At 39.4% G+C, this 12,261-nt stretch overlaps 1 protein-coding gene across 3 annotated transcripts in view; it reads left to right on the top strand.

Annotated features, from left to right (window-relative positions):
* Positions 1-10,048, top strand: part of CA10 (carbonic anhydrase 10) — a 161,847-nt gene extending 151,799 nt beyond the window's left edge. For all 3 annotated transcript variants that reach the window (XM_082067049.1, XM_082067051.1, XM_082067050.1), the window contains 4 exons: positions 147-219; positions 5,312-5,466; positions 7,760-7,934; positions 8,835-10,048. In XM_082067049.1, coding sequence (XP_081923175.1) covers positions 147-219; positions 5,312-5,466; positions 7,760-7,934; positions 8,835-8,857 — 426 coding nt within the window. In that variant the 3' untranslated portion in view covers positions 8,858-10,048. The remainder of the gene's footprint in view (positions 1-146; positions 220-5,311; positions 5,467-7,759; positions 7,935-8,834) is intronic.
* Positions 10,049-12,261: the final 2,213 nt, after the last annotated feature.

The raw sequence follows: 12,261 nt of genomic DNA, 5'->3' as shown, positions 1-12,261 counted from the left end.
TGTTAGAAAAAAGGCAGAAACAATTTGGAGTGGCAGGAGGGTGAGAATGAATGCACATGTGCATACACACACCAAACAGCTCCATTCCAGAAAGGAAACGTTTCTGAAAGGTTCTGACATTGTACTTTTTCTCTTCTCTTCTCTAGGTATCTGAATCATCAAATCCATTTCTAAATCGTATGCTTAACAGAGACACCATAACGAGAATAACGTATAAAAGTAAGTTTCTTTTACTATGGCTAACAGATGGGTGCTTTTAGTATCAAATAATGTATTTAAGCAATCCACTGAAGCAAGAGGCACTTCATTATGGGCAAAGTTTGCATGGCCAGGAACTCTGCACAATAGACTTGGGAACCTGAAAAATCTAGTGAGGTCATCAGTTCATCAAATGAATTTTGAACTTCAAAGTCTATTTTATGTTTGAACAAGCAATAAATTAATGAAATTATACTTAGCAAATACATATACTATATTCATAGAGAATACTCAGGAGAAGCTGCTTACTGTTAGTAATAACAGTAACGTGCAGAGCAGCCTGGATTATATCAAATCAAGTTATGTCAAGATGCTGGATTCAGTATTCATTAATGCTTTATTTTTGTACAGAAAAGTTATGATATTTCTATTGAACTATTGCTGCATTTAATGGATATATAAAGAGGACATTAACATAGCGTGTATAGTAGTTGTATTCACATTTGGAAAGCCTTTAACTCATAATGCAATAATTCCTTGTTAATATATTGAATTTGTGGAAAACTGGAGATTGAATGTCAAGTGAAAATTAGTCTAGTTTAGACATATATCTCAATGGAACAAATTAAGCCTCTTCTCCTAAAAACCTTATTCCTTTTGTCAAATATTCACTTGAAAACACAGTGAAACAGTGAAAACACAGAATTTTACCCACTCATTCCTGAACAAGAGAGTATTAGAAACATTGAGTCTTGCAAATGTACCTTCCCAATAGAAAATATTTCATTTGTACACTGCACTTATAAGTGGACACTTTTCCTCTCTGAAGGTAATAGCATCCTACAACCTTTCTTTGGTTGTTTTACCTCTTTACAAGGAAAATGCAATTCTAATCACACTTAATTTGGGTTTACTAAATGAAACTTCGCATGAGGAGGAACACATGATACGGGCTGCAAAATCAATTATTAACAGAACAGTTTTAATTTTTAACCACCGCTATCACTAATGAGTTTACACGTTAAAATGAAATCCTTGGTAGATACAATGCACATAATACTCTGCAGGGCATTGGGTTGCTTACTGTAGTAACAAGTATTGACTGGGAATTTTTTAGTGTAAATTGGGAACGTGAAAGTGTTATTGAAAGTAATTTTGCAGTTGTCCTGTGTGATGGATTATAGCATCATTGCTGAAAACTAATTTTACCTCTTGCATTGCGAGGATTTCTATTCTGCCTTTAGCAGCTGGAGTTTTTTAGCTTGTGCTTTCGGGGTCCACTCCTGAAGTCGATACTCAGCAGGCTGCTGACAAAATGACTGGTCCCACCATGCTCAATAACAGCGTGGAGCGAATGATAAATGGAGCATAGGTTCAGAGTCAGGACAGTTAGTAACATAACTGAAGTATAAAGTACGTCTTCTAAAGAACAGCGACAAAATTAAGAGTTATCTACACTGCTGCGTGAAATTTCCATGGGCAAAATGCGTTAAGAGGGGAATTTCTGCTCTTAGATATTAATGGCTACAGTGAAGTAAAGTGGACCCCAAGGAATTTTTAAGCAGATTTTAAATGCGTGTTTTATTCTGTTATCACAGCCCAGATGATCTACTGTGAACTAGTTGAAGCAAGTATTCTTTCAAACTGCCTTTGGTCAGAAGCTATGTGTGAATATCTCTGAAGAAAAACTACTTTAATATTCCTCTTTAAGTATGGCCTTTAAGGGGATAAGTTAGCTTTCTTTTAGAACAGTTACGCTACATTACCTATTTCCTTAACACTGGAGAGACATCATGTTTTAGATTCCCAAAACTCCATATCAAAATTTTGGCTTATGGTTCTCTACCAAAATACTGCCACACGTTCAGCTAGGCAGAAGAGCTGTACAATTCTGAATTTCCTCAAGTTTGATCTTTAGCTATTTTATAAATAATGTGCAACAAAGTATTCCAATTCCAAGAGATTATCCTGAAAAAGCTCAAGATTCAGATATCTGGAAACAGTTCTCCGAAGGACTGAGCTCTCGCAGCTCTGTCACAAGCAGTAAAAGCTCAGGAATCTACAACCAGGTCCTGAGGGACTAATCTCAGGTATTTCAAATGAGTCTCTACCAGCCTGGCTCTGGGTGCCTTGTGAAGGCTGGTAAATGGAAAAACTCTGGTTCAGGGTTAAAAACCGGACCATTTCTACATTCCTTACCCTGTAAATCTAATTTAGATCTGTACTTTCCCTTTGTGAGTTATCACCATGTGAACTCCAAAAATCAAATGGACTTCCCTCATTCAGTAAATAATTTATTCCCTATAAATACTACTGTTTTAAAGAGAACATACATAGAAATTGCTGTGAAAGCAGACCACACACACCTACTACAAATCCAGGGATTTACATCATTTGCTAAGAAAACTGTCAGAGTCAAGGCCTTTGTGTAAATGAATATGAAATCTAATTTGTATAGAGAAGAGTTCACGAGTTCAGAAATCTCCCTAAGGCACAAGCAGATAAACAGAATGTGGGCTGTAGATAGGAATGATGCTGAGAATCTTGTAAAGGCTGAGTGGGTTTATTAAAGGAAGTTTATTACTGGCAAGAGATCACACATGGCGATTTCAACCATTTTGAACTACATACTTGCAATAAATATAAGAGAAAACATTAAAGTGTTGAAGTCCAGTATGAATGCAAACCCACCAGTTCTGTTTCAGTTCCAGAATGGAGAACTTTATCAAGATGTGGGGAAGAGGAAACAGCAGAGCCATTCATGGGAAAAATGCAGATAACCAAATGCTTACTCTGCACTCTTTTCTCAGGCCATTCTCATGGAACCATCTGACTTCCCACGGGAATATAACCCACATACCAGCATGAATAAATACTGCTTTTACTTGGCTGCCAAATAGTGAGCTGTAGGGGGCTATGGGGCTGCCAAATAGTGAGCCTTTGGGGGCTATGGGGCTGCCAAATAGTGAGCCTTGGGGGGCTATGGGGCTGCCAAATAGTGAGCCTTGGGGGGCTATGGGGCTGCCAAATAGTGAGCCTTGGGGGGCTATGGGGCTGCCAAATAGTGAGCCTTGGGGGGGCTATGGGGCTGCCAAATAGTGAGCCTTGGGGGGCTATGGGGCTGCCAAATAGTGAGCTATGGGGGGCTATGGGGCTGCCAAATAGTGAGCTATAGGGGGCTATGGGGCTGCCAAATAGTGAGCCTTGGGGGGGCTATGGGGCTGCCAAATAGTGAGCTATAGGGGGCAATGGGGCTGCCAAATAGTGAGCTATAGGGGGCAATGGGGCTGCCAAATAGTGAGCTATAGGGGGCAATGGGGCTGCCAAATAGTGAGCCTTGGGGGGCTATGGGGCTGCCAAATAGTGAGCTATGGGGGCTATGGGGCTGCCAAATAGTGAGCCTTAGGGGGCTATGGGGCTGCCAAATAGTGAGCCTTGCGGGGCTATGGGGCTGCCAAATAGTGAGCTATAGGGGGCAATGGGGCTGCCAAATAGTGAGCCTTAGGGTCTATGGGGCTGCCAAATAGTGCCCCTCAGTTCAGAAAAGACATTGAAGTGCTGGAGCAAGTCCAGAGAAGAGCAACAAGACTGGTGAAGGGACTTGAGCATAAGACCTATGGGGAGAGGCTGAGGGAGCTGAGGTTGTTCAGTCTGGACAAGAGGAGGCTTAGAGGTGACCTCATCACTCTCTATAACTACCTGAAGGGAAGTTATAGCCAGGTGGGGATTGGTCTCTTCTCCCAGGCAGTCAGCAATAGGACAAGGGGGCATGGGCTTAAACTCTGCCAGGGGTAATTTAGGCTGGATATTAGAAAGAAATTCTTTACAGAGAGAGTGGTCAGGCATTGGAATGGCTGCCCAGGGAGGTGGTGGACTCGCCGTCCCTGGAGGTTTTTAAACTGAGATTGGAGATGGCACTTAGTGCCATGATCTAATAAACGGACTGGAGTTGGACCAAGGGTTGGACTCGATGATCTCTGAGGTCTTTTCCAACCCAGTCGATTCTGTGATTCTGTGATTCTATTGTATGTGTACTTTTTTCCTTGCCTTCCATTAAAGTCAGTGCTAGTTCCTCTTGTGTATTGAGGGGGAAACACACCTAAATATGCAGCTTTTCTTGCCCACATTTTAGCACTCAGTCTGCAAATGAACCATATAGAACACACTATACGCAAGTGAAAGCACGCAAAGAGATTTCACAACGCTGTGGCTCGTAACCAGCCCAGCTTTCTCTGAGATACATGAATGCAGGAGTGAATCACAAATAAAACGTGTATATCCCTGAGTATTTCCTATTAAGGAACTCCTACAGCCTAAGATTTGGCAGGAAAATCTGAGCTCTCGTTCTGACAGCACTGCAAAAAATATTGTAGGGCCATCATTACACAAGGGAAAAAAACACACGTGGTACAGAAAAGGCTGAGGAACTTTGCTGAATTTTAAAAGATATAACCATATCTCATTATATGTTGGTACATGTCCACAGAGTGAGTTCTGTTGCAGAGGAATGCCTCATTAATTTCCAGGGAGATTTATGATAAAAGCAGGGACCCCCGTAAGCTGCTTCTCCAGCAGCCTTTTCCACCCTGATTTTAGCATCCTGAGCTTGCACTGCATCCCCCCTGCTGCGCACATGAAAGGTCACCAGGCTCCATCGAGCAGCTTTATTATCATGCATTAACCTCAACTTCTTCCTGTGGTAGAAGGACGATTATGTTTTAACACTTTAGGTCTCCTCAAGGCTTTGTTGAGCAAAAATTGTTAATCATTCCAAAATATGGGAAGTCAACATTCTCCAAAGACTGCTACATCTAGTCCAATCACTGCAACTTCAAGAAGCTTTAAGCTCCAATTCTTACATGAGGTTCAGAGATTTGCTGTGAATGCTTGTGCTAAACCCGCGGAAGGTGTGCACGGGTATCGAAGAGCAGAACTCAGCCCAAGCAGGATTAGTGAATTCATGTTGCAGCATTCAGAAATGTACATTCATTACACTTCATATTTCGGTAAAACTGATGATGATCAGATATAAAGATTGTACATAAAAATTATAGGATTATTTTTTGCGAAACTATTGTTTTACCTCAACTTTTTTTCCTTCTTTATTCTGCAGATGATGCATACTTACTACAGGGGCTTAATATTGAGGAACTTTATCCAGAGACCTCTAGTTTCATTACGTATGATGGGTCAATGACAATTCCACCCTGCTATGAAACAGCAAGCTGGATAATAATGAACAAACCTGTCTACATAACAAGGATGCAGGTAAAAGCGAAACAAAAATTACTCAATCTAGTATAGGTACAAAGGAATATTTTAAATCTATAACTTTGTAGCTTTATATACAAAATCAGATTCAGCCTTTTGCTGTAGGGATCTCTGCCTGCAGTTTATATAGTTTGCAAAAGCATCGAATAACTTTATTTTCCAAAATAAAAACATTACCTATTTAGAGCTCCCTAAGTATCTATCACAGACATATGTACTTTGAGGAGAGTCCTACTTCCAGTGAGGGTTTGAACCAAATGGTTTCTAGCAGTCTCTTCCAAACTCAATTATTCTATTATGCTGTGAATAGATTTACAGGGATTCTAAAACAAATATAGCACTTAATAACTTCAGTTACTTCCTCATGTCAGAAGCAAACAGTCAAATTGTGAGTGAAACTTGTGGCTATTTAAATATGTGTTGATAGCACATTAGTGTGACAGAGATCCAATATCTGAGGCCTTCTTGAAAAAAAAAATCAGCTAGTGCTTTCTGGTAGAGAATAAGATTATAGAAGAGATATTGCAAATACCTCCAGAAAAAAATCAGATTCACCAATTGAAGACCATATATAGAAATATGTAGGATGCAAAAGAAAACACAATACATTTCATAGTCAAAATTATGCCGTTGTGGAAACACACCCAGTGGCAAAGCCATAAAAACTGCATTTCTCTACGACTCTTTTACGATCCAAGGCCTGACATCAGAAAACAACAAATGTAATACCAATTGCAGTCTTCTCCAGAGCTTCCATCAGCAAGTTGCCTACTGAGCTGTGAGCTGAGCTACAGCCCATTCTCTTGTATATCAGAATCCCAAAGGAACACTGAACCACCATCTGCCTGTCCCAAGCACGCAGCAAAAGCAACCTGGCCCGAGAAATGAAATGAGGAATGATAAAACAACACTAAATATTACCTTAGGATTTAAAAATCATGTTAACATTGTAAATAAGATGACTTTTTAAAGCCCGAGAGATGTTTTATCTTTGTGATATTCCTTCTGTCCAGTTTTGTCTAGCTGCAGACAAAGCACTTTGTTTCTTATCTAAATGGGTAATTTGGCAGCTGAGCACAGGCAGACATGCTGAACCTTTCAAGCAGGAGACCTGAACATTTTCCTACAAGCAACATTTTTAGTTATAACATTAAGTACAAAACAAGGATTAGAATTTTTCTGGAGTCTATGCTAGTACCTATGGGTTATAATCTCATGATAGTTACTCCTTGTCATGCTTTACTGGTTAGTTCCATCCTCCATCATTAGAGCTGCAAATTGATTTCATGGAATGCTTACTAATTACGTTGTGTACTCAGACTGAAAAAGTAACGCACAGCTCGAGTTTCCCTGGCAGCTGTTAAAGATTTTCAGTATGTAAAGTGCAGCTATTGGATTTCCCCACTGAAGCATTAAATGCCACAACGAAACTTCTTAAACTGTACACTGACACAGAAAATATTTTCTTTTCCTATTTTTAAACCAAAATATTTTGAGGATTTCTGATTTTTTTAATTGCAGGGTGTTTTGTTTTGTTTTCTCTCCATTTTCCTCTACAAACTTTGAGAGGTTTTGGTTGACTTGGAACGATTAATGTGCTTTTAGCACGGTTGCACAGTCATCGTTAAAGACACTGCTCTCTGCTTGTAGTTTGCATCCAACCACTGCAGGGTGTGCTGAAAATCCTAGATTCCCTCTCTGCTGAGCCATAAAACCATCTCAAAAGAAGGTCAGACTCTACCATAAGAACACTATAGACACAGCACAGACAGTATCAAGACAGACCTGTCAACAGAGAGAGGATTTCAGTTTTTAACATCATTAATTTCATGACTTTAGCATGACTCTGTCAGTTGTCCTCTCCATCCTGACTGGCCATACCAGGTTCTTGGGCACCAGCATCCAAAACTGTGTCTTCTCAACTAGAAGCTACACTGATAGCTACAAAACTTTGGAAATCAGCTCTCATCATTCATCAAGTTCATTTTGTCTGTGCCAGCTGCTGCCATCCAGTACTCTGGATTCCATTTGTTTCCTGAGCAGCCAAGGACACCTCATACCATTTTCATTTGCTCCACACAGAACTAGTTACTGTTGTTTAAAATGGGGCTGAGAAACAGAGGACCACAGAAGAAACAGTTTTACATCAAGTTAACTCTTTCGACCCACCTCTGACTACAAATCACTGAGTTTAACTTTCATTTATTAAACGGTCTATTTAATAGTGTTGTATGTTGTTTACTTACAGGAAAGACCAGTACTAAAAATCCTTGTTTTGTATTTTGTATAGATGCATTCGTTACGACTGCTAAGCCAGAATCAGCCATCACAGATATTTCTGAGCATGAGCGACAATTTCAGACCAGTCCAGCCTCTCAACAATCGATGTATCCGAACTAATATCAACTTTAGTTTACAGGGAAAAGATTGTCCAAACAATAGAGCACAGAAACTACAGTATAGAGGTACGTCCTACCTCCAGAATAATCCTTTCTATGCTTACACTGAGCTCTTTTCTTTGAGAAACCCAAGTGCATAACAAGACATACAAATAAAAACAGATGAAACTCCAGATCTCGGAACCAACGGTATGAGTCGAACATCACATATTCGAAATGGATAAGGAAATTTGCCCAGGAACATGCAGGAGAAACATGACAAAAAACAGTCTGGGACATGTAATATTGTCTTTTAAGAGCAGATAGGACAGGCCTTCAGTTTTCTAGCCTCATTTTAAAGTCTTCTCACCTTACAAAGTGCATTTTGCTCTGTTTTACCCACCTTGGAAAGCAAAGGGATGAGCTAGTCTTGATGACAGCTGATCTCAAACAAAAGAATGAGTTTCACGTTGGAGGGGCACCACCATAACAAAAACCCAATTTGGAAAGCGCTGTATTCCACAATGGATATCAAAAACCCAAACTGGAAAGTGCTGTATTACACAATGGATATTAAACAATTGAACCAACCCCGTCACCCACTGGTAGCGTCTTACGCTGCCAGAGCCAGGTGCTCACAGCTGAGCTGTGCCGCATCTTATGCGTCTTTTAGCCCATGCACACATGGTTATATTACCTACAATAATGGTGTAAAAATGCCTTCTTACCAATAATATTGTGGTAATGAAAGAGTACTGCTGAAGGGTGGAAAAGCACGCTCATTTTCAGCAACCAGCCTGATAACTGAGTCGCAATGCTTCAAAAGAATCAGTCATTGAGCCTTAATTCTTTTCCAGAAAGAGGAGGAAACTGAGCTTTTTCAAGACGTTTTGTTTAAGTGGCTAATACAACATTAAACCCAGCCAGTTTCATATTTGGAGTTTATTAAAGCATAATTGGTTTTGTTTTGTTTCTTTTTCCTTTCAGTAAATGAATGGCTCCTCAAGTAAGTACGGCAGAGCAGGCAGAACCCCCAGCCTCAGTGGAATGCTACTACTGTGAATTGACATAGTCTCGAATGCACTCAACCTCCCTCGCTCTGGGTTCATGGCAGCACGTGCCAACGTGCTGTAGGAAAAGAGCTGCCATGTTGGAAACTCAACTCTAAATTCATTCATATGATCAGTGGTAATAAAAAAATAATTAAAAAAAAAAGTTAAAAGACAGTATTACAGTAAACGTGATTACAATTTTGATACGGTTTTCCTGAACTAATTTAGCTTCACACAAAAAAATAAAGACTTTTCAGCCTTTGTACATATGAAATTCTTCCTCTCTTCCCCCTCCCTCAAATTAAAAAAAAAAAAAATAAAAAAAAAAGAAAAAAAAGAAAAAAAAAAGAAAAAAGGTGGCTCGGTACAGCATCAAAGTGGAGTTGTGTTCTGTGTGCCAAGTAATCCTTGGAAAGCTCTCATTATTTCACTATCATTAATGGATACAGAACAAGAAGACTGTAGAGGAAACTTATTTCCAGGTTATGAGCCTTCTGTTCATTTAATTAAAAAAGGGACAGACTTTGAGAGATAAGTATTGTAAATATATCACTGCGGAATATAAAGGAAATTGAAATATTTCCCTCTTTGTCACATATCTGTAGTAGGATTTGCCAAAATCAGAATTGATCCATTTTCTGTTTCTTGTTTTACAACAGGTCATATATTGTGTTGGTTACTATTAACAACTCAATAAATGTGCTTAACAAATTAATTTAGTAAACTTGCTTTGATTTATTTTTTCCTTTCTGAAATAATAAGCCTCTACTATTTGTGGCTGCATTATTTGTGGTTTTCTTTTTTTTTCTACCCCATTCTTTTTTTGTTTCATTTATTTGTTTGCAGCCAATTTAAGTGAGTTAATGGCAAGTGGGAACGCACTTAAAGCTGGTATAACTTTAACTCCACTTTATGGTCCATCATTAATAGGAGTTGGGCTCAGAAACAGAAAGCATTTGAAACATATTGCAATTTAAAATTGCCATTTTCCCTGTTGAATCCATTATTGGGACAAGCAAATTCAATCCTGTGAACTGGTGGTGGAAAGGGATATCTTTTCTTTACAGATAAAGCAGAAGCTGACCAAGTAAAAGCAAAGCGAATGCCTTTTTTCTTGTTTATAATGGTCATTCACTGTGTTTGGTTACTGTCAAGAACTCAATAAATGTGTTTAAAAAGTTCACATAGCGCATGTTTCCCCTTCTTGCACATTAAGGGATGTTTTTATTTTTATTATTAACCTGGAGAGGGGGCAGAGCTCATGTTATTCTGTTTCTAACACTCACTGTATAACCCATAACATGTTCAAGTTCACAGAAGATGAAGCTAGAAATTACCACACCTGACCAATGAATTGTGAACAGTGCAGATCACATCAGACAGAAGCCTCCTGAGCCCTTGTATTTTTGAGTTGCCATAGCGATCTGTAACTTCTACATTTGTGGTGTTGGGATAACTTCCACTAGTTATTTGGGTGGTTTGGGGTTTTTTAAGCTTTTCCCAGGGTTGTTAGGGCTGTAAAGTTACTGAGACGACAAAGTCCACAATGCTTCAATCTATATTTTTGGACAAATATCTGGCAGTTGTTCATCCGAGTTTGTCAGTGACAGAAGGTAGGAAAGATAAGCCAGGCCTCCATTATAAAACTTTTAATAAATAATAAAACCCATTTTTTATTTTACTGAAAGCTGATTGAGGGAATTTAAGAGGAGGGAGAGATACGATAAAAGGGCTTTGAATTAGGTGAAGCTGTGATATAGAAGCCCTGCAAATAGAGAAATGGGGTGATCATACTGGGAAACCACAAATATATTTGTCAACATTTCCAGCACCATTTTGTGAACTGCTGAGCTCCATTTTGCCATGATTTGTTTAGGTTTTTGTTTTAATAATAGATTGCAGTAGAAGAAAAGACCAAACGAAAGCTTGGAATTAAAGATCTTACATATTTCTCACATTTCAGTAGTGCTCCAATCTAGACATCTAGCTCCAGTTTTTTAGATTGGATATGTTTCTGTGTGTCCAGAGACGCTCAGCATCCAAAGAAAGCAATACTTTATCACAAAGCCTTTAAGCAAAGAGATAAAGTCTCAGTATGAAACTGCTGGCACAGACACAACCTTCTCGTGTTCAGTTTCTACTCAGCACAGCAACACGTGCACATACTAATCCCTCCAACTCGAGTGCTTTCTGCCCGCGATGCTCACCTGAAATCTGGCTGCACACAGAGCCCGGGTACTTTGTAGTGAGATGCGAATTTGTTGTCTTGATACCATCCCTTCCCAAACTGTTCAGATTATGAGTGAGATTGTTTGCTTGTGATAAAGCGCAGTACAGGCACGAGCCAGCCGGCAGGGAATGGAAACCTGGCAGCAGCCCCTGATGAGCCATCAGCACCCCGGGCAGGACCAGGTTGCCATGCCATGATAACAGACATTAAGAAAGTAATCCTGGTAAGAAATGCTCAGATTCGATCTTCTGCTGTCATGGTTAAGAATGTGATATCAAACTAGGCACCAAACTTATCAAGCTCATCCGATGATAAAAAGCATAAGAAAATTTGAATTTACGGCACCGTAAAAGCCTCACTTTCAAGCAGCATTCAAAAAATGTAACAGCTAAATATTATAAACTTTGTTTTCCCTATAATTTAATCAAAAGGTCAAACAGAAAATAAGAACTAATTAGGATCTGTGGGATGAAGACAGAAAGCAAAGACTTCCAGCATAATTGTGCCTCTAGATACCACACACTTCTGCCCTTCTACCATTCTGTTCCAGCTTTGAAAGCTGAACCAACAAGCTTCCAACAATGCCTGGAAGCTTGGATCTTTTATTATAAAACAAACTCCTATGCATCAAAAAAATATCCTTTCTCACCAATTAAAACCTCTCATTTCTCTATAAAGTGTATACTCTAAAATAAGAGAGCAAAATGGAAATGGTGCTGAGTTGGAGGCACTAGTGGCCTCGAGCAAGGCTGGGAACAATTGCACTGCAGGTGTGCAGGGCTGTACTGAGCCAAAAATCAAACAAACAACTCAATTAAAAAGGTAAGCTGGCCAGCAAAGATCAGAAGAACTTAAGCATCACCAACATTAATGTTTTTATGAATATCACTGCTTGCTCTGAGCATCTGTACATTGGTCCAAATCTTGGCCTTATGAAATGTCAACACTAACTGCTGCTTATGCGCCATTAATTTGTCAGGTACCTGAGACACCAGGCTGCCAGCATCATTTTAAGTACTTTGCATCCAACGGTGTTTCACCCATAGGAATTTTCGAAACATTTGTTACAAAACCAAGAAAAAAACCCCTTGGGCTAATAGTTCAGAATCCTTCCTGCTTCTGCCAGACTCTG

The sequence above is a fragment of the Streptopelia decaocto genome (genome assembly GCF_964273445.1).
Source record: "Streptopelia decaocto genome assembly, chromosome: 16".
NCBI lineage: Eukaryota > Metazoa > Chordata > Aves > Columbiformes > Columbidae > Streptopelia > Streptopelia decaocto.
The sequence above is the reverse complement of the archived record's forward strand: the minus strand, read 5'-3'. Positions and strand labels throughout refer to the sequence as shown.